This window comes from Cebus imitator, unplaced genomic scaffold (genome assembly GCF_001604975.1).
Source record: "Cebus imitator isolate Cc_AM_T3 unplaced genomic scaffold, Cebus_imitator-1.0 Scaffold153, whole genome shotgun sequence".
Lineage (NCBI taxonomy): Eukaryota > Metazoa > Chordata > Mammalia > Primates > Cebidae > Cebus > Cebus imitator.
In genome coordinates, this window is record NW_016107468.1 from 3,891,444 (window position 1) to 3,916,260 (window position 24,817).

The 24,817-nt window shown below is 46.1% G+C and overlaps 1 protein-coding gene across 4 annotated transcripts in view; it reads left to right on the forward strand.

Moving 5' to 3' along the window:
- Positions 1-24,817, forward strand: part of AUTS2 (activator of transcription and developmental regulator AUTS2) — a 1,221,721-nt gene that overhangs the window by 1,122,335 nt on the left and 74,569 nt on the right. For all 4 annotated transcript variants that reach the window (XM_017543342.1, XM_017543344.1, XM_017543343.1 and 1 more), the window contains one exon: positions 8,193-8,244. In XM_017543342.1, coding sequence (XP_017398831.1) covers positions 8,193-8,244 — 52 coding nt within the window. The remainder of the gene's footprint in view (positions 1-8,192; positions 8,245-24,817) is intronic.

Below are 24,817 nucleotides of genomic sequence, written 5' to 3' on the forward strand. Positions count from 1 at the left end.
AGAATTTGCAAGTATAGGCCAGGCAAAGTGGTTCATGCCTGTAATCCCAGTACTTTGGGAGGCCAAGGTGGGAGGATCACTTGAGGCCAGGAGTTTAGGATTGGCCCGATCAGTATAGCGAGACCCTGTCTGTTCGAAAAAATAAAAATTAGCTGAGCATGATACCTATAGTCCCAGCTACTTGGAATGCTGGGGGAGGGGTGGGGATCACATTAGCCTAAGAGTTCCAGGTTACAGTAAGCTGTGATTGTGCCATTGTGCTCCAGCTTCCGTAACAAAGTAAGACCTTGTCTCTTAAATAAACTAACAAATGTATAAGAATTTGCCTTTGGGAGGCCGAGGCGGGTGGATCACGAGGTCAAAAGATTGAGACCATCCTGATCAACATGGTGAAACCCCGTCTCTACTAAAAATACAGAAATTCAGCTGGGCATGGTGGCGTGTGCCTGTAATCCCAGCTACTCAGGAGGCTGAGGCAGGAGAATTGCCTGAACCCAGGAGGCGGAGGTTGCGGTGAGCCGAGATCGCGCCATTGCACTCCAGCCTGGCTAACAAGAGCGAAACTCCGTCTCAAAAAAAAAAAAAAAAAAAGAATTTGCAAACATAGATTGACTTACAAGAATTTCCCTTAGTTTTTAAACCTAGTTTAAATCTTTAGATGTATTTTTGAGATTTGAGGAAGAAGGCTCCATATTTTAATTTAGCTTTAAAAAAATTTTAACTGATTAATCATGAACTTGGCTAAGATCTTTGAGCATATATTAAAAATTATTTCTGAAATCATTACTCTAACACCAGTGTGGAAATTGAGCCCACATTCTTGCTCTCTGCTTCCTGTTAGAAAGGGTTGCCACTTTCTAAGACTTGTTCTCCTTAGATTGGCTTCAGAGGCTAAAGACGATGCTAAGAGGCCACTGGTATTTAGTGTGTTACTCCACCTGCTTCCAGCCTTTGACTTGGAATCCTTACATTAAAATCCCAATAAAAGGAAATTAACTTTCTCAAGGAAACAAAACGAAAAAATCTTCCTGATTCTTGAAAGTCAGCCCTCTGACCTGGATTCGTCACCTAATATATGGATTATCTATTTTTTTCTTTCTTCCTTCTTCCTACTTCTGACACTGTCATGTACCTGTTTCCCTCCAATTTTGACATTCATTGCCATCCCTGCTTCCGGAAAGCATGGGGAATAGAGCAGTTTAGAAACCAGCCAGAATGGGCTCATCCATGGCTCTAGAGAGAGGTTGAGAAATGGAGCAAGGTCCCAGTGGGTGGTGCGCTGCCAGCCAGGGGATCCTGGGGAGCAGGACTGGAGGCGGCCACAGTGGTCAGAGGCTTGGCTTTTGGCGTTCCCAGGTTCCTCTTGATGGCAGATCATCAAAAGATAGGGACATATGCAGAGCTGGCCGAGGTCGTCCTCTGAGGCCTAGTCCCTGATAACCACCGATGACAATCTTTTGTTGTTGTCGTTGTTGTTGTTGTTATTGAGATGGAGTCTCACTCTGTTGCCCAGGCTAGAGTGCAGTGATATGGCGTGATCTCAGCTCACTGCAACCTCTGCCTCCCAGGCTAAAGCAATCCTCCTGCCTCAGCCTCCCAAGTAGCTGGGATTACAGGCACCAGCCACAACACCCAGCTAATTTTTGTATTTTTAGTAGAGGTTGGTTTTCACCATGTTGGCCAGGCTGGTCTTGAACTCCTGACCTCAAGTGATCAGCCCACCTCAGCCTTGCAAAGTGCTGGGATTACAGGCGGGAGCCACCTCGCCCAGCCTGATGACAATCTTAATGCAAGGCATGATAAGTGTCAGAAGTGCCACCTGGTGAAAGCACCCTGGAGAGCCAAGTGGTTTCAGCTGGTCAGCTAAGCTGCCACACCATTGTGCTCTCAGTTTACCTTGTAGAGGATCCAGCAGGAGCTCAGGCAGTTTCTTCCCTGGGACACTGATTTTGTGAGAGCAGCAAGATAAGAAAACTGCCTGCTCCATTTTGATTGTTCCAAAAGAAACACCTTGTAATGTCTTTTCGTGAACGTTTCATGTCTGCCTTTGAGCTATCTTGGTATTGTATAAACAGCTTCAGAATGAATGCCCCCTCACTGGAGGACCACAGCTGGGTTTTGTGACATCTTGTAAGCAACTTGAAAATCCATCTCCAAACCTACACCTTCTGAGATGCCTTTTCTTTTGACTTCTCAGGAGGCAGTGCTAGAGAAAAATCACCATTACCTATCATTTTAAAAAGACTTGTATAACACCACATCATGCAGGGGAGGGGATGCTGAGGCTAGAAAGAGACAGGGCTTCTTATTTCCAACATTAGAGGCTAGAGAAGGGGGAAGTGTGCCATACAGCAAGCACTTCCCCCCATTTTTTTAACTTGAGAGGTTTTTCAAGAGTACCATGAAATCAAATAGTGATAGATATGCAACTTCAAAGAGGCAAGGAATGGCCATCATTACTTTAAGCCAGTCTGCATGTCATTCGTATGTGGCATGCATCTCTCCCAACCCCATTCCCTTCCCCTCTTCACAGCCACACTCCAGGTAACAGTAGCAGGGGGAGGGGACTCAGGAACTGCAGTTTTCCTGTCACCCCACCCTGGTGTTCCTGCTGTACCCCAGAACCCTATCAGTTGCAACCTAGGCCTTGCTTGCCGTTTTTCTTGTACTGGGAAAATTGCAGCAGCTTTTCCTGTACACCAAGGAGGGACCTTATCAAGCTGCAGGTGTGGAATTAAAACTCCAGATGTTTTCAGAGGCTTTCCTCTCCCCGGGTGTGTTCTGGTGGGAGTGGGTTGCTCAGGGGAACCCCCCACCCTCTTGAGGCACTGCACTGTGCTCCAGGGGACACAGACATGATACAGGTTAGGATGATAGGCATAACTGCTGCCCATGTAGTGAGGCTTTGGCATTGCTTTTATTCTTTCCCTACATTTGGTGGATGCCAGGGGAAGCAACAGGCTCCACTTTTGTGGACGCAGAGTGTGCAGATGTCAGAGGCTGTGAGGAGCTGAGAGGAGAGGATGTGTAAGTGGCCAGTTCATGCTGTTATTCACGAAACCGAATACACTGCGAGCAGTCGGCTGTGGTGGGGAAGGAGGTTAAGTGAAGACCTTGCTGTTCTGAGCCCCAGACCCTGATCCTCCTCTCCATTTTCTTCAACGCAATTATTATTTTGTATTGAGCGCCTACTATGTGACAGGCCTTTTACATATATGACATTCCCACTGGGCCCTCACAACGGCCCAGAGAGCCTGTTCTTTGCAGATGTGACTGACTTGGTGGCAGTTCAACCCCAGGCTGCGGGCCTAGTGGCCTTTCCCTGGCATGGCACAATCATGGAAGCAGCAACTGCGGGGAGGGCGAGGAGCGGTGCAGTGCCCGCCGCGCCCGCCCACGGGGAAGGCAGCCGGGGAGGGGGGACTCGAGGGCCCGAGCCATGCGGGGAGCAACAGCTGTCGGTGTCGCGCCCGGGGACCTCGCCTCCGTAGGGCCGACCCAGCGCCGGGGCCGGGAGGAGGGGCGGCGAGGGGCGGGGCGCGTGGGGCGGGACGGAGGAGGGGCGGTGGCACCGGCGGCTCGGGCTCGGCGCGCCGAGGAAGTCCCGCTCCGAGAGCTGCGAGCGTCTGGAGGAGGCGCGCTCGGCGCAGTCGGGGAGCGAAGTCCGGAGCGAGGGGCCCCCGCGCCGCCGCCGCCCGCTCCTGCCACCGTCCAGTCAGGGCGCCTGCGGCGGCCGCCGATGGAGTTCACTTGAGCTGTGAACCGGCGGGAGAGGCAGGAGCCCGCGAGCCGAACGCGGGCCGGAGCCCAGCCAACCCCGGGCGCTCGCCTGCCAGCCCGCAAGCTCCGGCCAGAGGCGCCGCCATCCCGCGCCCCAGCTGCTGCAGCGCCTCCCGGGCCGCGAGCCGGCGAGATCCGCACAAAATCTAAACTCCCGAAACGGCTCCCCCCAGCGCCGCGGAGGCAGCGGGCTCAGGGCCGAGCAGCTCGCGGCGCGGCTGGAGAGGCGGGACGGGCTGTTGGGGAGCCCCGGGCGGCTGCCGGGGAGAAGCCGCCGCGCGCCCTCCTCCTCCTCCCTCTCCCTCCTCCCTCCCTCCGCACATGGTCTCCTTTGTCCTGTCGCCGCCGCTGCCTCGCTCTTAGCTCCGCGCGCCACGGCGGCGGCTTGGGCCGCTCCTCTCTGCCTCGCCTTCCCGCCAGCCGGCCCCGGACGTGCCTCGCGAGACCCCGCCGCGCCCGCCCGGCCCCGCGCGCCGCAGGAGCGGCCAGGAGACAGCGGCAAGCGCGGGCCGGGCGATCTCCGCGGGCGAGCTCCTCCCGCCGCTCCGGGCCTCGGCCGCGCTGGATGTGCGCGCGCGGCGCAGGTTCTCCGCCGCCCTGAAGCTGCCGCCCCGTTCGGATCTGGTTCGGCGCCTCCGCTCTCGGACTTCGGCGAGGAAGCAGCCCAGAGACTCTTGTGCACGGAGCCGGGTCGGGAGTTGGGCGTTTTCTCTTCGTGTGTCTTGGTGGTTTCCCCCTGGTCTCTGACGATCGCCCTTCAGGAGCCCTGTTAAGGAATCAAACCATGAACTTGGGGCTGACCGGACAGCTTGACCCTTTGCGACCAGGTAATGCAGCCCCCGGGGCGCGGCTCGCTCACCCGCCACCTGCGGTCGGAAGGGAGGCGGCCGGGTCGGGGGTCTTTTGTTGCGGCGGCCGAGCGGGCGGGCAGGGGTGGCAGGGGCGGGCTCCTCGCGTCCGGCGCGCCCAAGCCCCCCTTCGCCACCCCTCCTCCCTGCTTTTCTCCCCGCTCTGCGGCCCTGTCGCCCGCCTTTGTACTTTCCTGCCTCGGCCGGCCGGGCTCGACTGCGGAACGGCTGAGCGGGGCCCGGAGCTGTGCGGTCAGCCCGGGAGGGCCTGGCGTTCGCCACCGAGTTCTGATGCGGGGAGGGGGCCGGGGCCTGCGTCCGCTGGAGCTGGGGGCCCTGGCGCTGCGCGGCGCTGCCGGCTCTTGGGGTCACGCTTCCCCCGCGCCGAGGTCGGAATCCCGCCTGCACGGGTTGCCAGGGAATCGAAAGGAGATCTGGGTTCGGGTTCGGCAGCGGGTGAAAGAACTCGTGCTTAAGTTTGCAGGAGGTTTCTCTTTTCTGTTCGAAAGCCTCCCTTCCCTTCCCGCCTGTGCGGGTGCGGAGGGCGGCCCCCGGGGTCTGCGTCCGAAGGGAGTGAGGGTGGACCTGGAGCAAGATCCGCTGGGTCCCACCCTGTCTGCAAGCACGGCTTTGATAAGTTTTCCTCATTCTCTGCGTTCCCGCCTCCTTTCTGTTTCTCTTATTTAACTTTTCTTTAAACGCCAACTACGGCTTCTAGCAGTATTTTTTTACATCCAAAACAAAACAAAACAAAAAATCTTCTTCCCTTTCCCCTTAAATAAAAGGCAGCCAAAAGAGAGCTTTGGTTTTCTGTCAGTTTTAGATTCAACCACTTCATGCCCCTACCCTCCAAAACCGAGCCGAGGGGATGAAAGGAAGTGAGTAAAATCTTCAAGTATGTAGCTGGTAGAGGTGCCCCGTGTTAAAAAAAAAAAAAAAGAAAAAAAAAAAGGAAGAGCTCCACTCGCCGGCTCACTCTGGGCTCACCGGTTTTCCATTAGATTGGGGGGGAGGGAAGCCAGGAAAATGATCCAGGTAATAGAAGGAAATGCAGACTTTTTTCTGAAAGCAACGAAAATGGTAAACATTCCCAACATCAAGACCCAAGGAACCAAATCATTTGTACAAATGTTCTAAAAGCCTAAGAAGAAGGAAAGTTCATCGAGGAAAAGCAAAGGGTACTCGTGTCGTTTCCCCTTAAGATTTTAGGGAAGCAGCCTGACTTGTTAGGACTGTGGTCGGCCACAATTGTAACCACCTGGATGGGAGAGGGGAAGGATCCAGAATGCTTGCAGTCGTCATCTTATGGGTGTTCTTCTGTGGAGGCCTTTCTGAGACACCCATTTCTCAGTCACAAGAGGCATGGCGTCCAGCCTTACTACTTGTAGCAGTTAAGGGTTCAGAAAGCTTTCAATCGAAGATACACTCCAAAGCCTCACTGAATATCCGGTCAGACTTACTTTTTTAATAACTTGCTGGTCGGCATCATAGTAACGACATCTTCAAGTTTGGTTCAGACATGAGGATCACGCAAGTGTCTGTTTGAGAATCCCATGTGGAGCTCAGTGGAGCTGACAAAGGTGGCAGAGCAAAAGCCCTGTTTACCCGCAGCTTCTGTCCTTTTCCCTGGAACACGCATACACACATACACCAAGTGCAAATAAAAACGCGGTCAGGAACTGTTTATGCTTTTTTTGTTTGTTTTGTTTTAATTTTTAAACAATAAAAAATTTCAACAAGATCTTCAAGGTATGTTTATGCTTTTTGCATTTGGAGACAGCAATTTGTTTTTATATTCCTTGGGCCCAGTTAAGACTCACCTTAATAGGCGATCCCAGAATTTTCAAAGGTTATGTCAGTTTGGTAAAACACTTGAATAAACAGACTTTCTTTTTTCCTTATATCAGTTCATTAATTTTGTAAGCCGTGAATTTCACATGAATTTACCTTCCAAAAGAATTCTAAGCCATTCTAAGAGACACTTTTTCATGAAAGGATGGTGAAATACACATATCTCTTAAGTTTTTAGCTGGGAAACTGACATTCCTAGAAATCTCACATAATATTTCAATATAACATCATGGAATTTTTGACTTTATAACCAGTATTGTTGATCTATGTATAACTTGTTTCTCCCGTGTTAACATTTTTTTGGCAGCTTGTTTTTATGGAAAGACACTGTCAGGAAGGCCCTCTGTATTTTTCATTATTCCTGCAAAATAGGAGAAAACCTATCTAGGGCTTATGTTAAACTGCAGGTATAAATGTCTGCACTTCAGTACTTGTTTTGCACATACCTTCATTGGTTTCTTGATTGGTTAATCATATGAAGACCCCCATAAAAGAAATGTTAGAATTAAATAAAGCAAAAAACAGTCATAATAAAAATATTTTGTCTTTCTATATCACTTGCATCGAGAACTAGAACACGTCCCCCAGATGTACACAGGAATATTTCATCTTTGTCAGTATGACATGGAAAGACTAAATTGAATATCCTCTTTGTCCGTAAAACCCAGCCCAGAGTCAAAATATGCTGCACTTCAGAATTCACCCTCCCCCGATTTCCTATATTTTCCTTTTTTCATACTCACTCCACATTCTAGGCTGTGCTTTCTCAGAATATGCATCTCTGTATATCAAGTGTGAAAGAGAAGTGATTTCTCACAAGGGTTGTATAGCAGAAACAGTGTCAATATAGCTTGCCCATTGTAACTTTAAATGCACACATAGCCTCACATTAAGTAGTGGAGATTTTTAATTTTTAATTTTTCCAGTTCTAGAAATATTCAGTGCTTCTGAAACATTACAGCATTTTCCTTCAAACCAACTTCATGTTCCTTTTCCAGAACGTTAGTGTATAATTTAAATTGGCTTTAGTTTTACTGTTTAAACAGGCTTATTTCACCTTCCTCAAGCCACTGTAATAATTAGCAGACATGCTCTCTAGAAAATGAAAAGGAAATAATGCTGGTGGCATGCATAGTGGTCAGATTTTTGGGCAGGTTGGCTTGCGTCTTTTTCAACAGCAAGGTCTTCTGGTTACTGAAAGGGACAGGGATCTTGGAGTCATCAGATGAATCTTTAAAAAAAATTAATTTCTGAGAGTGTTGGCTGATTCTTTTTAGTGAGGAAAAACTTAGTATTAAATAACAGGCATTTCTGATTTGTGAAAGAAAATTGAAAAATAGGCATGTCTGCAAATACCACACAAAAAAATACCATTTCCAAAATAATGATCTGTCAACGAAATTGCAAAATCATTATGTGAGTGAGCCGAATTGCTTTGTGTATCATCTCATGGAAATATGTTTTGCACAGATAATGTGTCTAATAAGGACACATTTTTAAAATCAGATTTTTTTTCCCCCAGCAAATAGCTGCACTGCAGGTCTCTCTCAAGCAGTCAACTAGCACCACCTTATGGATGAGTTGGGGACATTGCTGCTTCCCTGCTAGGCTTTTGTAAAATGTAGTAAACTGAATTAAAATAATGGGAATGTCGATGGTGATGACAATATTAATGACAATAATAACGCTTTTTCCCCCCTTCTTGTTTTTTAGGCATCAGATGCCAGCTCTGAAAAACTCTTCAACACTGTTATTGTAAACAAAGGTAAGGCCCATTCGTTCTTCCGAGTAATGGCTTATTTTTACGTTCGTTTCATTGTCATTGCCTGAAGAAAGAAGAAGAGCCAGTGTGATCTTTCTCTCTTAATTCTGGAGCTAATGTTGATGTTTCGTGTTTTTGCTTGAGATGGAAGTCTGCATACTTTGCGATGCATTAACAGCTAGTTTATTTTAAAAGAATACATTGAGTCTCCATTTAAATTGATTTGACTAATCACTACTGTTATGTGACGTTAATATCGAAAGCTGTACTGGAGAAGAATCTTTATTGTTACTTATCAACTACCCAGCAGTAGGAGAAATATAAATAGCTGACGTGTGTTGCAGACTAGTAATCAGTGGATGTTTAGTATTCACAGTATTATGGTCATAAACGAAGCCATACTCTGCTGTGGGCTTTCTGTAAAGTTAATAAATGAGCAAGAGGGCAGAATTTAAATATGCACTGTCCCATTAATTTCTTCCAAACCACAATCTAGAGTAAGAAGCTAATGATATAACAGTACATTAAGGGAAAACTAACCTTAAATCATTGCCAAAAGGTTCCCACGCAGTTTCATTTGTAACAGTATTGTTGGAAATAATGAAATTTAGAGAAATCTCTAATCACTGGCCCTGAAAGGTATATAATTTGAAAGGCACAAACCATAAAAACTATTTAATCTTCCCCTTTCCACTGTCGAGCCTGATTTAGGGGCTGGCGTGATAATTGCTAAATAAAGATGTGCTTTCCGTGATAATCTCTATGTTACGTGGACAACACCTGGTAGCACTTCAACAGACTTGGGTCTTCACAAAGTGGAATTTGAGACCATTTCAGCCTTCTGTAGTTGCCTTGGCTAGCATTTTTGCTAGCTGGTTAGTAAGACGTTTCCAAGTGCAGTTATTTTGAGCTCCCAGATTATTTTAGAATTTGAACCAATTGCAGTTTTAAATAGTACATTATGTTTACAGTTCCCTTGAGGTGTGTGTGATTGCTGTTACTCCCAGAATTACTGTCATATTGAATTTTATCTTTCTTTATTGCATAACGGAGTATTCCGGTTTTATATTTCATCATATCTTTTGATGGACTGAAAGTTTGTATAAATGTGTTACCCATAATGCTAAAAGCCCAATAAAAGGAGATGTGTGCCATTCATGGCATACAGTGCTTGTGAGTAAAAATGCACAATTGTCTACCACTTGGTGAGAAAGGAGGGTGACGGGACAGGGAGACTGAGGTAGAGGGCAAGTCACCAAAGGCAGGGCTTCTTTGTTTCTGCGCCCCTCCCCAGGACCTCTGCCACACGTGACTGCATCTGTCTTCTGCTGACTGGCCACTAAACGCCTTGGAATGCATTTCCCCTTCTGGGTTCAGGCCCCAGAATAAGAGCTGGCTGCGGGACCATGCTCCGGCCACCACTGCCCCAGACTCTCCAGAGCAGATGCACAGCTCCCCTCTCCTCTTCCCTCCGGTCCTTTCCCCCCTTTCTTTCCTTTTCCAATCAAACGTTTCCCACATTCTTATTTTTGTTTACTTACAGAGTGTGATTTGTGGCATCTATTTGGTTGTGAATAGTCCTCCCCCTGACAGGGTGCCTTTCTTCTGAGCTGCTTTTCTGGGGGTGATTTAGTTGCCTTGAAAGGATTAAGGTTTCTTTGTGTACACTAAAATCAACATAGGCTTTTTCTAAGCTTTGCTTGGGAAACCATACACAAATAAGCATTTTAGTTGATGGCAGATTATTCCTTTGCCCCTTATTTCCATCAAAATGGCCTTTCTTTTCTCCTCCAGAGTTTCCCCTTAATGCCTTATGCTAATTCCTCTTGGTAGCATGAATGACAAGAGACGGAATCAGTGCGAATCCAGGTGGTGCAAAGTAGACTGACTGGTATCTAGCACCCCCTTCCTCCCTGGGGAGAAAGATTAAGGGGGGTGCGGAGGGGGAAAGCATTGGGGACAGTTTTGTTAAGGGGATTAGTATTCAAACTGCTAAATATCAGGAAAACAACTTCAAAAAGGGATTCATTGTGTAGCGATAATGTCAATAATTGCTTCAGGACAGGTGCAGAGTCTCGTTATAGGCTTGTGGTTTTGGGTCTGTTTTTACTCCGGGTAGTGGCTGTGTTTACAGGATGGATGGTTGACAAGGCCTTCAAGGAACTGTCAGATTCATGCACATCAAGTTCAAGTTTTTCTACAAGGTGGCCGGCCTGCCTGAAAGTCAGGTCTCCTCTCTGTCTGAGTATCTTTAGCCAAGAGCAATAAAAAGCATCGTAAGAAAGGGCAAATTTATACCAGGTAACAAACAACTGGGGAAATCGTCAAAGCCCCAGCTTATGGAGTGCAGCGGAGCTGACACGTGTATCCCTCCACCTCCAGATGTTTAAAGTTACACATCACCTCTCCCTCTCAAGGGACTGGCAGTATTCTGGCCTTAGAGGAGTGTGGCTTTAAGCTGCTGGTGAGATTATGCTGCTGAGTCTGGTGGCAGGCAGATTTGGTCCATAAAATTTCACCGTGGGAGGGCAGTGCTAATCTCACAAGCTGACTGTGGTGAGGGCTTGGGGGGTGCAGCTGTGATGGGGGGCTGCACAGTGTGGAGATGAAGCTCCAGGCAGAGGCAGCAGGGACCGTGGCTCAACGCCCTTCAGTCAGCTCGTGAGCTTGAATAAGTCATTTCCCCTCCTTAGGTCTGGATTTGCAATTATAACAAAACCTATTCCAGGGCCAACATCTCTGGTGGGGATAAAACCATTAATTGGGAAGGGGCAGGGGTTGAAACAGAGTGGTATAACGAGTATGTTTTGTGTCACTTTTGTCGATTGATTTTATTTCAACTTTTCCCTGTGTTGTAGAGGCCATCCAATTTAATATAGGCTAGTAAGATTTTTGTGTTTAGGTGTTCCAAATGGTCGCTTTCTTCTGATGCCTTTTATTTCCTGCTTTAAAACAAGTTAATAAGACAGCACGTGCTTGCATGTACACACAACATGCCCAATGAGAACTGAGCATTTCGAAAGGGGTGTGGCATGGAGCAGGGCTTAGCGTTGTAGACACAAAAAACAGTTTAACTTTAATCAAGGTCATGGTTGCCGTATTTAATCTTTATGTGTTTAAATGTTTACAGGATGTTCATGTGAATTTTATGAATCCTTCTGTCTTTGTGACTCAACCATCTGCCAAAGAAAAAATTAATTTTCCCAGTGAGACAGAGACACAGAGAGAGACTAACTTAGCGTCCCTATTTAGTTGGTTGAAACGCTATGGGAGCAACAGGACTTGTACCCCAAATTCTGGGGTATTTATTCCAAAGAAGAACTTCTCACTGTATTCACATGGCCAGTATTTATTATCCTTTCTTACCTACTCTAGAACCTCGGTGGTGTCACCAGTTTGGTCTGCAGACAAAAGTGCAGAAGATGAGTTCTTCTTTGCTGCACACACTTATCCTGCCAAGATAATGAATCTTTCCTGAAACTCTTGGATTGCTCCAGAGCAGAGCCGCTTGAAGAGAAAAGAAAAGAAGGGAAGCCTGTCTGGGAGGAAGGAGAACAGTAGGCAGGCGTCAGGAGTTTTGCAGAAACCTCTGTTTATAGGATGTCAGTCTTGGTGTGGGGCTGTGGTTCTAGGTTAGGGGAAGAGAAAAACCTCTGAATCGCTGCCACTTCTTGGTTCAGAGTCCTCCTTCTCAGGAGTTAGCCTGCAACCAAGACAAGTCATAGATAGACAGTGAGAGGGGCCCATTGGCGTATTTCATCCGGTGACCTTCTCACCCCTTCACTTTCCTTCAGCTGTATCTCACAGTGCAGAACTGGGCCCTCCTGGGGAAGAGCTGCCTCAGTGAGCCATCAGGGAGCTGTGTCCAGCTAAATGGGCATTTCTGAATGGCTTGGGGGTGGGTTTCATCCAGAGGGGAATGAAGCCTGTCATTCTGCTTCTTTCTACTGTGAGCACCCAGTGTCTACTGAAATGTGAACAGCAACAGAGCAGCTGCTCACCCTCATAGGCAGGACCCCACTTCACCTCCGTCAGTTGGGAGATTCTAGTGGACACTCACCAAGAAGAGCACTGGATGCAATGCTCCGGCCACTTAGAGCCCTCTGACTGGGACTGCTTTTCCTCTCCCGAGCCCCACCAGGCCTCTTAGAGGAACCCACTCGGCCTCTTCTTGGGGTTGGTTTTGCACTGAAAATTTCTAGTGGGACACAGATGAGGTTGGAGCCTTTAGGTGAGTGGAGCCTTTGGACATTTTTGGCAGTGCGGTTCTGTCGGCATTGTAGAAAGAAGACCTAGCTTAAAAATTGCCTGAAATCTGAGGAGATGAGCTAAGAAACAAGTTACCCAGAGATACTGCTGGCTTAGTAACCAGGTACCTAGTAAATTCTTCGGTGGTGACCATATGGCCTTATTCTTTAGGTTTAGACACAAGGGATTTCCTTGGTTCGGTGATAGAAAGGTAAGAGTTATATTACCATCAAGGTCATCATTGACTTTTAAGAAAAAGCCATTACCACCAAGCATGGTCACTCACACCTTTAATCCCAGAACTTTTAGGAGGCTGAGGCAGGAGGATTGCTTGAGCTCAGGAGTTGAAGACCAGCCTGGACAATATAACAAGACCTCTCTTCTAAAATTCCAAACAACTAGCTGGAGGTGGTAGCCTGTGTTTGTTGCCTCAGCTACTTGGGAGGGTAAGGTGGGAGGATCACTTGAACTCTGGAGGTCGAGGCTGCAGTGAGCCCTGATTGTGCCACTACAGCCTGGGCAACAGAGTGAGACACCATCTCAAAAAAAAAAGAAAAGGAAAGAAAGCCCCTTCCATAAAATAATTCTGTGCATGAAAATAATGCAGTTGACTGTGGAATAGCTTTCTGAAGAAAAAAATTTGGTTTAGAGTTTAAAAACCCTTTATAATGAACATATGGAGACCATTTTACAGTTCATTGTAGGGTCCTGGGCTTAGTCGTAGGGAGGACATGATGGAAAGTGCATTCCCGACGGGCACAAGAGCACACTGTGCCAGTTGTAGGCTCTATAAATTAGTTGTGTTTTTGTCATGCCTTCAATCAGGGAAAGTTAGACCATCACACATTTATTTTTCTCCCTCTGGATCTTCTTTGTACTATTTCAGAGCATTTTCTTGGGTTTTTAGGAGATAGAGATGTCTGGAGAGTTAAGTAGTATTTAAGGGTAATTGGTGCTTGATGCAAGAGACAAAGGAGTTATGAGTAGTTCAGTCCCTCCTCCTACTCCATACTGCAAATAGCATGCAATCAGCTCCTTTTGTTATGGAAATTGACCTTCCTATAGAAGCCGACTCTTGGAGAATTTGTTGTATAGAATCATCCCTTGAGAGTTCTTGGAAACAGATGCCTTGTACTGTTAGTATGAAACCACCAGTCATAGTAAAAAAAAAATTCCATGTTGCAAGAAAGTGTTTGCCTCCCGAAATTTTTCCAATAGTTGCTATCTGATCTTTTGCTGAACCTGTGAATTCATGTGGTGGTGAATCCTGAAATACTGGATCCCATCGCTGGAATTGTGAACCAGGTGGGAGATTCCAAGCCTTTGAAGTGATATTGATGGTGCCTTTGGGGTAGAACTTTGACAGCTGCCGCTTTTTCATCCTGAGTGCCTCTGTGATGGAGGAGGCGTAGATTACAGTGTAACCGATTCCACTCTTTTAGTCAGATGTTCAAACATCATTCTGGTTACTTCTGAGATCAGTGGAAAGGCCTTGGCTTATACTGAGTGATTACTGCTGTCCTCTGCAAGAGTTTTCTCTGTCCTTGGCAATATTGGGCAAAAAACTTGAATGTTCATCAGCCTCTCTTCATTCATACTTAGTGTTTTGTGCAGTTAATGATGTAGTTAGTATTTGGTTGTCTCAGAAAGTAATACACATTCATGATAGACAATTGGAACTGAAAAATATCAGTTTGGTTCTCAAGAGTCTAATGAGAACAGTGGAATGACAAAGGGCTCAATCACATGGGCCAACCCCAGACAGGAAGGTTCCTACATGGAGGAAGCCTGTGGCTAGCCCATGGCCTCTGGATTATTTCTAGTTTCTGACAACTGCAGAAAAATGTTGTTTTCTCTGAAAATCTATGTTTATTTAACTAGGTTTCTTTTTGCTTCACAATCTGGATTCCATTCAGTCAGTTACCACTCCAATTAACTAACAATTATTTAACATTAACAGTAATTACAGACGCCAGTTAAGCGCCTACAGATGTCAACTGTTAGCTTTGTACCTAATCACTCAATGAAATGGAGAAAGTTCAACAAACATCAATTAGCCAAGCAATTAGTATGAGTTAGGAAAGAGCATGTTATCATGTATGAGCTGATTCAATTTATTTTATTTTGGCAGTAAAATACACACAGGCAAGCGGCAATAAGTTCCTCAGATAAGATAAAACTCTATTGTTTTGTGGCTTACATAAGAATTCTTTCCTTTCCTGTGCATAAGTCAAATACACTCTCGTCTGGAATTTATTTAACAGAATTTGTCTCAATTACTCAGAAAGCTCAGTCTCAGGAAGCACCTTTGGTGAGTTATGAATCCAGTGACTGTACTGTATAAGGAAATGCCAGAAAACTTCAGTGGATAAGATGATTGATTCCCACTCGAGTAATCCGCTCCGTGCATTTCTGATTTTTACCAGTTTATTCCTGAACCTCTGGTGGAACGAGTGCAACAGTGATTTTATTAATTTCATGGTGCCTGAACTTTTACTCAGCTGTCTTTTATTTAACCCAGAGCTAACATCAAAGTGTTTTAGCTACTTGCCCAGTCTGTGCTTTTAAAAAGTGGAAACAGCTGTCTATTTGAAGATCCATTTCGTAAATTCACCAAGGAGATTCCAGACTGTCCCGAACTCGGAGGTGCCGTTCCACTTTTTTTCCCCCCTCCGCCTCCTCCACCCCGCAGACCTGACTTCTGTTATGAGCTGAGTTTGCCTGGACCTTCTGGGAGAGTACATTCTGAGGCCTGATTCCATAAAGTGGCCCAGAAAGTGGTATTTGGAGACTCATTTTACCTCCAAGAGGAAAGCTGGACATAGGAGGTGTGCCTCTGATTCTCTTCCTCCCAGTGTTTCTCATCAACCCTTAAAGCTCATGGATGGGAGTGGGAGGAGGCAGTCCCTCGTGGGGTGCTCTGTCAGGTCTGTGTGCATCTTATGTGCAGAATTTTCCATCTGAACAAGCCTCTCAGCATGAACGAAATGAAACAGTTGAGGAAAACGTGTTCTGCCACTGGTATGGCTTGGAGTGAAGGGCCACCTTGTCCCACATGTAGTTTCTGTTATAAAACATTTTCTGGTATACACCCTGACACCAGTACGCGCTGGATCTTGCCAGATGTCTTTGCTTTTCTATATCAGGTCATATGGTCTCTGTGAGTCTGCTTTGTCACATTTTGCTGCAGTAACAAAATAGCTCAGAGTCCTACAACAACAAAAGTCTTGTGTTAGGTGTCATCTGCCAATCAGCTGCAGCTCTCCTTGTCTTTATTCTGGGATCCAGGCCAAAGGAGCAGCCCCCATGGTGGTTATGCTTCTGGTAAACGGGAAAAGAGCAGAGACAGAAGCGGAGAATGCCTCTATTTGGATGTGGGTGTGGTATTTCCTACAATCTCATTGGCCAGAGCAAGTCACATGACCAAGCCTGCCATCATTGGAGTAGGAAGTGAACTCCCACAGGGAGGAGCCCAAGAGAAGAGGGGCCCACAGGGATGGATGGGCCTTGGAAGGAAGGGAAAGCAAACACGGTCATGCTGTCTGCCACAGGCCCATTCCAGAAATCTGACAAATCAGTCGCTGTTGCTTCTTACTGTGTTAATGCAAATAGCGTGGAGGGTGGCTTGCATAGCTTTTATGATGATCTCAGTAGGCTTTTACGGTTAGAGACCTGGGTCCCTAATAATTTGCTTGGGGTTTTCTATTAGGTTTGATCTGATAAGCTGTCAAAAAATTAATTGCTTTCTTAGTGTTTACCTGGGTTAACTTATTGCTGGCTTTGAGGGACTTGTGGAAAAATTACCCCAAAGTGCAGGAATGACTGCAGTGATTTGCAAGGGATAACTGTTGGACTGGCCAGATGTTTAGGCTCTGCATAATTAACCTGAGGAAGCATGATTACTATAAAACTTTACTGCAAAATAGTATGCACTGTAATGGTTACTTTGAACCTGGGTTTTGGATTTAAGATTCTCACAGACACTGCTTTGAATCCCAGCTCCACCACTTACTAGCTGTGGAACTTTGGACTCCTTAAAACACCTTAGAACCAATTTTTCCTTCCGTAAAATGGGAACAACCAAACCCATCTCATAGAGCTGCTGTGATGCTGAAATGAGGCAATGTATAGTAAGTGTGTAGCCTACCTTGTACCATATTTTGTTCTAATTATACAGTGGGCCAAGTATTTTACATACATTATGGCCCCTAATCTTCATAGTAGCTGTTACTTAGAAAATAATTTAGAAGGCTGGGTGCAGTGGCTCATGCCTGTAATCCCAGCACTTTGGGAGGCCAAGGTGGGTGAATCATGAGGTCAGGAGTTCAAGACCAGCCTGACCAATATGGTGAAACCCCATCTCTACTAAAAAGAAAAATAGCCAGGTGTGGTGGTGTGCACCTGTAATCCCAGCTACTTAGGAGGCTGAGGCAGGAGAATCACTTGAACCCGGGAGGTGGAGGTTGCAGTGAGCCGAGATCATGGCGCAGCATTCCAGCCTGGGTGATGGAGCTAGACTCCGTCTCAAAAATAATAATAACAATAATTTAGAAATAGCATCTCCATTTTATAGGTGGGGAAACTGAAGTTAGATCAGAATAGCTAGCATGTATTGAGGACTTTCTTTTTGTCAGGTATTGTTCACTTTGTATGTAATTCACTCATTTTTTAAATGAGTAAACTGAGGCTCAGAAATTAGGTAACTTGTTCAAGGTCGCACAGCTAGATAAGTGGTAGAACTCAGTCCAGCTTACTCCCAGATGTGTGCTCATAACAGCCGTACTGTGCTGGGCTCTGGGGTTATGCAGAGAATAGAAAGGAGGAGGAACTCTGTCCTTACTGAGGGAGACACAGAACAGGACGGGAAAGATTTGGATTGCGGGAAAGACACTGGCAGGAACCCCCAGCAAGGGCTTCCCTAGGGCTTTTCCTCCAGCACTTTCCCGAGGTATTTTATCTTCTCATAAAACAAAGCCCTGGAGGTTCCATCCAGGACTTCTCCGGGATGTCAGCCATAATCTGATCACCTGTGGCCAAAGTCACCATAGTTACTGCAGAGCAGCGGGGCTCAGTTTAAGCCCTCTCCAGCTTCCTCACTCTTCCATGCCCATTCTTTTGTCTTCACGTGAACTGATCTCAGCCAGATATTATGAGAAATGATTTAGGAATTCCAAGCAGGGGCATTTCCCTAGCAACCAATGACATAAGCACAAGGCCCAAATCTGTGCTGGGGAGGATGCTGTTAATAGGGAATGGTGTTCTGTGGGCTCTGATCTGCTTCTGTGACCCTCGTAAACCTTGTCTTCTAGAGGGGGAGGCTGAGAGCACATCATTGCTTTTCTAAGAGTCTTTTGAAGAGGGAAACGTCTCAAGTGTGCCCGTTAATAGACTGATGTGGGAGGCAGTTATATTTGGACGCCTTTAAAAGCCACTTGGAAAACATTTTCCCCCTCTTATCTATCACCTTTCACATCTCGCAGCAGAGTAACACTAAAACCTAATTTTAGCCAAGATTACATCATTTTCTCATTCTCTGTTTATAGCTGGGAAAGGTTTTTCCATAGTAAAGCTCCTGTCCCTGAAAACCCAACTCCTCTGCTGGACCTCTTGGGCTTCTGTCAAAGGCTTCTTTATCCATAAAGTTTACTTTGACAAGGAGTCTTCTTCTGAAAGCAGATCGGTCAGGTGTGAAGTAAATGACCTCAGTGGTTATTCCATTTATTCCTTCAGTTGGCTAAAGGTGGAAGCCATATTGAAATGAATTATTTTCGTTCACATATTACTGAACACCAACCAAGGAACAGGCTCTGGAGACAATGACACTGAAGAGATGACACATGTCTGACCAGAAAAGTAAAAGAGTTTAAACATATTTTGAAATGCAAAAAGAGACTTTTCAAGTGGTGTAATAGCAAAGTCACTATTTTTTCTTTTTTTTTGAGTCAGAGCCTTACTCTGTTGCCCAGGCTGGAGTGCAGTGGCGTGATCTCAGCTCACTACAACCTCCGCCTCCCAGGTTCAAGCAATTCTCCTGACTCAGGCTCCCATGTAGCTGGGATTACAGGCGCCCACCACCATGCCTGGCTAATTTTTTGTATTTTTAGTAGAGACAGGATTTCACCATGTTGGTCAGGCTGGTCTTGAACTCCTGACCTCATGATCCACCTGCCTCAAGCCTCTTAAATTGCTGGGATTACAGGCGTGAGCCACTGCACCCAGCCAATTAAAAAATAATAATAACAACTTGAAGACTTCCTTAGGTGGAAAAGCTGATCTGAGGTGAGCCCCAAATGGTCAGCAGACCAAAAACAGACAACTCTCAAACTGCAGAATTATGTCGCCTGTTTAGAGAGCCCCAGAATCTGCCAGCTCGTGCTCACCATTAGACTAAAACCTACCCCTTTGAGTTTACCGTTTCAAAAACTGATGCTGTGTTAAATGAGTTAATTGAGCTATTGCAAAGGTTTTTGACAGTGTGATAAAGATCTGTACGTCACCTATCACTAGAGTCCACTTTTTTCATGTTTCTCCAGTTAGATTTTGTTGTTTAAATTCTTTTTTCTTTTTAGATGGAGTATCTCTTTGTTGCCCATGCTGGAGTGCAGTGGTGCGGTCTTAGCTCACTGCAGCCTCCACCTCCCCGGTTCAAGCGATTCTTCTGCCTCAACCTCCAGAGTAGCGGGGATTACAGGGGCCAGCCACCACACCCAGCTAATTTTTTTGTATTTTATGTAGAAATGGGATTTCACCGTATTGACCAGGCTGGTCTCGAACTCCTGACCTTGTGATCTGCCCACCTCAGCCTCCCAAAGCGCTGGGATTACAGGTGTGAGCCACCACACCCAGCCTTGTTTAAATTCTTACCTGGTTGGCGTACAGCAAGGAGGTGGCAAGATGGAAGCCCCATGCTCAAGCCTGTGTAAAATTGGCCAGATCACTCCCTCTGGCTTGCTTTTCTCATGAGTATCATGAGAAACTGGGGGGTGGCCTCCAAGATTACTTGTAAATCTAAAGGCCGGAGTTGGTGTTAGAAATATTCTAGGACCAGTCTGCGAGGTGGCTCATGCCTGTAATCCCAGCACTTTGGGAGGCTGAGGTGGGCGGATCACTTGAGGTCAGGAGTTTGAGAGTAGCCTGACCAACATGGCATAATCCCCATCTGTACTAAAAATAGAAAAATGAGCTGGGTGTGTTGGCACACACCTGTAATCCCAGCTGCTCGGGAGACTGAGGCACGAGAATGGCTTGGGCCCAGGAGGTGGAGGTTACAGTGAGCAGAGTTAGTAACACCACACCCCAGCCTGGGCAACAGAGCAAGATTCGGTCTCAAAAAAATATTTACGTATATATTTTGGGGCCTCTCAAAACCTGACACTTCTGCAGAGGGCACACATTTTCCCTGCTAGCTGTGAATGAGATTGTGAACACTGGGCATTTGAAAGCAGTAGTGCCTTGTAGCCAATACCAGAAGTTCAGTCCTAAACTTGTGAACAGGAATAAACCTCCCACCTCTTCAGGAGATTGCATCTGTGTAAGAAAGATCTTAAAGAGGGGATTGAGCCCCGGGGTGAGGGAGGAGTGGGGAAGATAGTGATGAGGCTACAATTTGAATACCAGCTGTTAGGTATTAAGCTGTTAACTTCCAGAATAAGAATAACAATACAGAGTCCTTCTCTGCTTGCCTGCATCTGGGGTGCTGTTACAAGATAATTTATCTGCTCAGTAAATGTTTATAAAACCCTACTGTATGTATAAGTACTGAGGGTTTCTTTGTACTTGACTTCTCAAGTGGAACCACTATCACTTAGACCGCTTCCTAGGCAGGGATTGCTGCAGGTTAGATGAGGGTGGGGGCAGGGGTGAGAGACCAGGGAATGTCCCTGCCCAGGAGCACCCCAGGGGCAACTGCCAGGCAGCTTCTTTTTCTATGAGATGACTCATTTTACCACTGAGAATTGAAATAAGGCTTGCACAGGCCACTGTAGATCATCGAAAGAATGTCACCACCTCCCATCTGTCTCCAGCTGTCACAGACTCTCATACACCAAGCATTTGATCAGAGCTCTGGTTCTTCAAGTTCATCTAGGTCTTTTTGACTGAAGCAGTCTTACCTTCTACTTTTCTTTTGCTGGAAGACGATAATAACTTCATTCTGTCAGTGCTGCATTTGCTGTTTGTGGGTTTCTAACTTTATTCGCAGTCTTCTTGTGTCTTTGGGGGAGTCGGTGTTAGAGGTGATACACACCAAAAATCAGGACTGGATTTAAGGAGGGAGGGGCTGCGTTAATTTAATTAGAGTATAAACTACACTTTGTGGTTTTGTTTTGTGCAGTTGGCTGTAGGGGCCACATGGCCCTATGTGATGACCTCTTCCCAAGGTGTTAGACATCAAATCAATTTGATTCTTCTCCCATGGGAAGAAGGACTGCTCTTGAGGCAGCTTGGGAATAAAGTAGAGGATGGCTTGCCATTTCCCCGCTGGTCTTGCCTCTGAGGAATAACAGCACATGGCCCATTACAACCCATTACCCTGTTTGGCCAGGGCCTCACCCCCAGAGCACCCCTTCGGGCCGTGCCTGGTTTGAACCTTCTTTCCTTCCCAGGGCCCTCCAGGTTGAGGGAAGACAGCTTTACACCTCCACCTTCTGTATTAGCTCCAGGACAAACTTGAAAACTGCCTACTCTGAGGGTTTTTTTGGCATTTTAAAAGTTAAGGCCGACGTAGGGAGCCCTCTCAGCATCCTCCCAGGTATCTTATCTTATTCAAATATCCTAATTGCTACTGGGGCTGCACATCATCCTAGCACCTAACTGACAAAACAGACCTTCACCTGAGGGCCTCATTATGCTTTCTGCCTGTGCGTCAGGCCAAAAATACCTCCACAATACCTGCTCGACATCCTGGGCTTCCAAGTGACAAACAAATAATTGGGTGAAACAAACCCTGGGCGCCCAGCAGCTGCCATGGGTGTCGGAGCACAGAAGAGTCCACGGCAATAACAGTCACAGCGCTGCCTGGTTCATGTCAGAGCAAATCTTTGAACAGTGGGTTGTGCTGACAGCAGAGAATGACAGCTTTGGAAATGGCATGCTAGTTACTGCTGCAAGTGAGGCCTCTCATGTCGACCATGACAAGCGGCTGTCATTTCCGTGCAGGTGAACAACTGACATCCTAGAAGGGGGAGGGCAGGAGCCACGAGGGAGGCTGTTTGGCAGTAGGTGGGGCCAGACTTCGGAGAGGGGCCCCAAGTACTGGTGACCCTTTGCATTTGCGGTAAAAACTAGCTTACAAACACACACACTGTTTCCTTGCCCCTTCACTCCCCGCTCGTCTTCTCTATTCCCTCTTTAGAGTTCATCTGAGACAGGGCTATAGAGATATAATCCAACATGCTTAAGGGAGGTTTGCATTTTCACTTTTTTTTTTTTTTGGAGACAGAGCCTCACTCTGTCACCCAGGCTAGAGTGCAATGGTGCAGTCTCGGCTCACTGCAGCCTCTGCTTTTTGGCCCAAGCTATCCTCCAGCCTCAGCCTCCCAAGTAAGCTGGGACTACAGGCACAAGCCACCATGCCTGGCTCATGTTTATATTTTCTTTTTGTGAAGACAGGGTGTTGTCATGTTCCAAGCTGGGTTTGAACTCCTGAGCTCAAAGTCTCCTGCCCACCTCAGCCTCCCAAAGGACTAGGATTACAGGCACGAGCCACCACACCCAGCCTCTTCCGTGTCTCCTTGATATGTCAGGGACTGGGTTTCTGGGCACAATGCCTAGGTGTATAGAGTATGGAAAAGGCAAGGTTTCTGCTGATAAGGAACTCACGATGAAAAGGAGAGGGTTAGATGAAATTCAGTGCAGAATTGGGTGTAGACAGTGGTTCTCAGAGTCTGCCTCAGTAATACCTGCATCCTCGGAGTGGTTGTTAGCCATGCAGAATCTCTGCCCCAGCCTAGACCTGCAGCATTGGAAACTTGGGGGTAGAGTCAGCACTCTGTTTTTACAAGCCTTCCAGGTAGTTCTAATGCAGACAACCCTGGTCTAGGTACAAGGAAGAATATTTTGGCAGTGAGGTTTGGTTAATGCTCAGACGATTCAGAATCACTGGGTGAAATCATACTCTATTGCACAGAGAATAGGTCTGTTCATAGTGAGGCAGCTTTTTTTTTCTTTCTTTCTTTCTTTTTTTTTTTTTTTCTGAGACAAGAGTCTTTGTCGGCCAGACTGGAGTGCAGTGGTACGATTTCGGCTCACTGCAACCTCCATCTCCTGGGCTCAAGGAATTCTCCTGCCTCAGTCTCCATTTTTTGTTTTGTTTTGTTTTGTTTTGAATATCAGCTTTACCTGATCTGTTCAAAGTGACCCTGCACCTACCGTTGAGCCCCGTCAGCCTTTAGGTCATGGATTTCCAATCCTCCTGCTCTCCATAGCCTTGTGAGCACACCACTCCTGTTTTAGGATGGTTGCGACAGACGCTAGGCCTGTACTCAGGGCTCTGCTCATCTGAATGGAGTTTGAAACCATGAACTTGGGCCAATGTTATGTTGTGACCAGCTGAGCTAACTTGCTCAACCACTTCTCAAAGACAAACTGTTCCATAGAGTTCCTGCTTGGCAGGTGCCGCACCACCGTTGCCAGCCTGCCACCTGTGTAAGGGGCCGTCACAACACAAAACACACACTCATACGGCACAAATATGCTGTGATTACCACCAACTATTTTTTGTAAACAAAGAATTGTGTTAATTCTGTATTAAACTGCATTATCTAGGATTGTAGAATGATGGCCAGCAGTGTTTTGAAATCTTTTTTCTTCCGTATTGAATATTACAGTTTTAAGGCTGTAAAACTAACATGTAAGCTGAGTTTTCCCAAAAAATGTAATACTCTAAGAAGTTTCAGTAAGTTAGCTAAATAGTAAAGCTTTTTCAGTTGTCCTTCAGGAATAGGCATCTTCCAAAACTAGTTGTGTTAAAGCAGTTGTTCTCAAACTTTAGTCTGCCTCAGAATTAGCCAGAAGACTTGTTAACATACAGCTTGCTGGCCCCACCTCCAGTGATTTCTAATTCCGTGAGTGTGGGCAGGGTCTCCGGAACTTGCATTTCAAGTAACCAGGTGATACCGATGTTTCCAGTCCTCTAAGAGCACGGTGAGATTCACATGGGTTAAATGTGAATGCCTGTTTCAATAGGAAATATCTGAATTGAGCTTCCACTCAAAGATGTGAAATGTGTCTTTAGATGTAAGATGAAATTGACACATGAAAGTGAATTCAGTTTTATCATGAATTGGGAGCTTCTTACAAAATGAAAATTTTCAACCCTAGTTCAATATAGAAAACACAGAAATGAACCCCCATGTATACCCATTACCTATATTCATATTTATCAAGACTTTTTCACAATTGTTTTAGTTGATAGAAAGTTTGAATAGGGTGATGTATACCTTTTTTTCTTTATAGCTGAAATATTTTAAAGCATGTGTCAGACATCATATCATTTACCACTACATACTTCAGTGCACATCTATAAAAAAGAACATTTCTGGTCACATACTGTTATCACACTAAGTGTACAGTAATTCCTCAGTGTCATCTGAGGAATATACCTCCATGATCTCATCTCCCTGATTGTCCCACAAGGGTCCTTTTGCACAATCTATTCACATCAGGATACAAACAGGCACACATACTGCGTGTCTTAAATCTAAAGTGTTCCATCCTCCCCAGCTTCCCATTCTTTTCAAGTCATTGACTTATTGCAGAAACCAGGTCAGCTGTCCCGGAGACTGCCCCACATTCTGCAAGTCCTTGTGGTGCCATTTAGCTTGTTCCTCTGTCCCTCCTATTTCCTGTAAATGGAAGTTGACCCTAGAGCTTTGATTAGATTCAGGTTAGACTGTTTGGCAGGAAAACTTCATAGGCACTGCAGTGAACCTCATGTTGCCTCACATCTGGGAACATACAGTGTCTGGGTGTCCCAGTTTTAGTGATGTCAAAATTGTTCGTTAAGTTCAGGTTGCGGCAACCCAATACTTGGATTGACATGTTCCCCATCAGGCTTTTATCTAATGGTCTCATTTATTGATGTTGCTTGCCTGATGCAGTAATTCATTAGAGACGGCAGAGGGTGACTTTTCCACTGTTATTCCACATTCGTTGGCTGAAATTCTGTACAATGGCACTTTCCCTCGTCAACTAGAGTTGTTTGGTTACACTCAAATATGATAAAAGGAAAAGTAAGATAAATGCTCAATTCTCTTTTTAATTGCAAGTTTTCAGAGCAGAAAGCTGGTGCTTGACCAGGAGTTTACTGAGAAGTCTGAACACTTCCCTG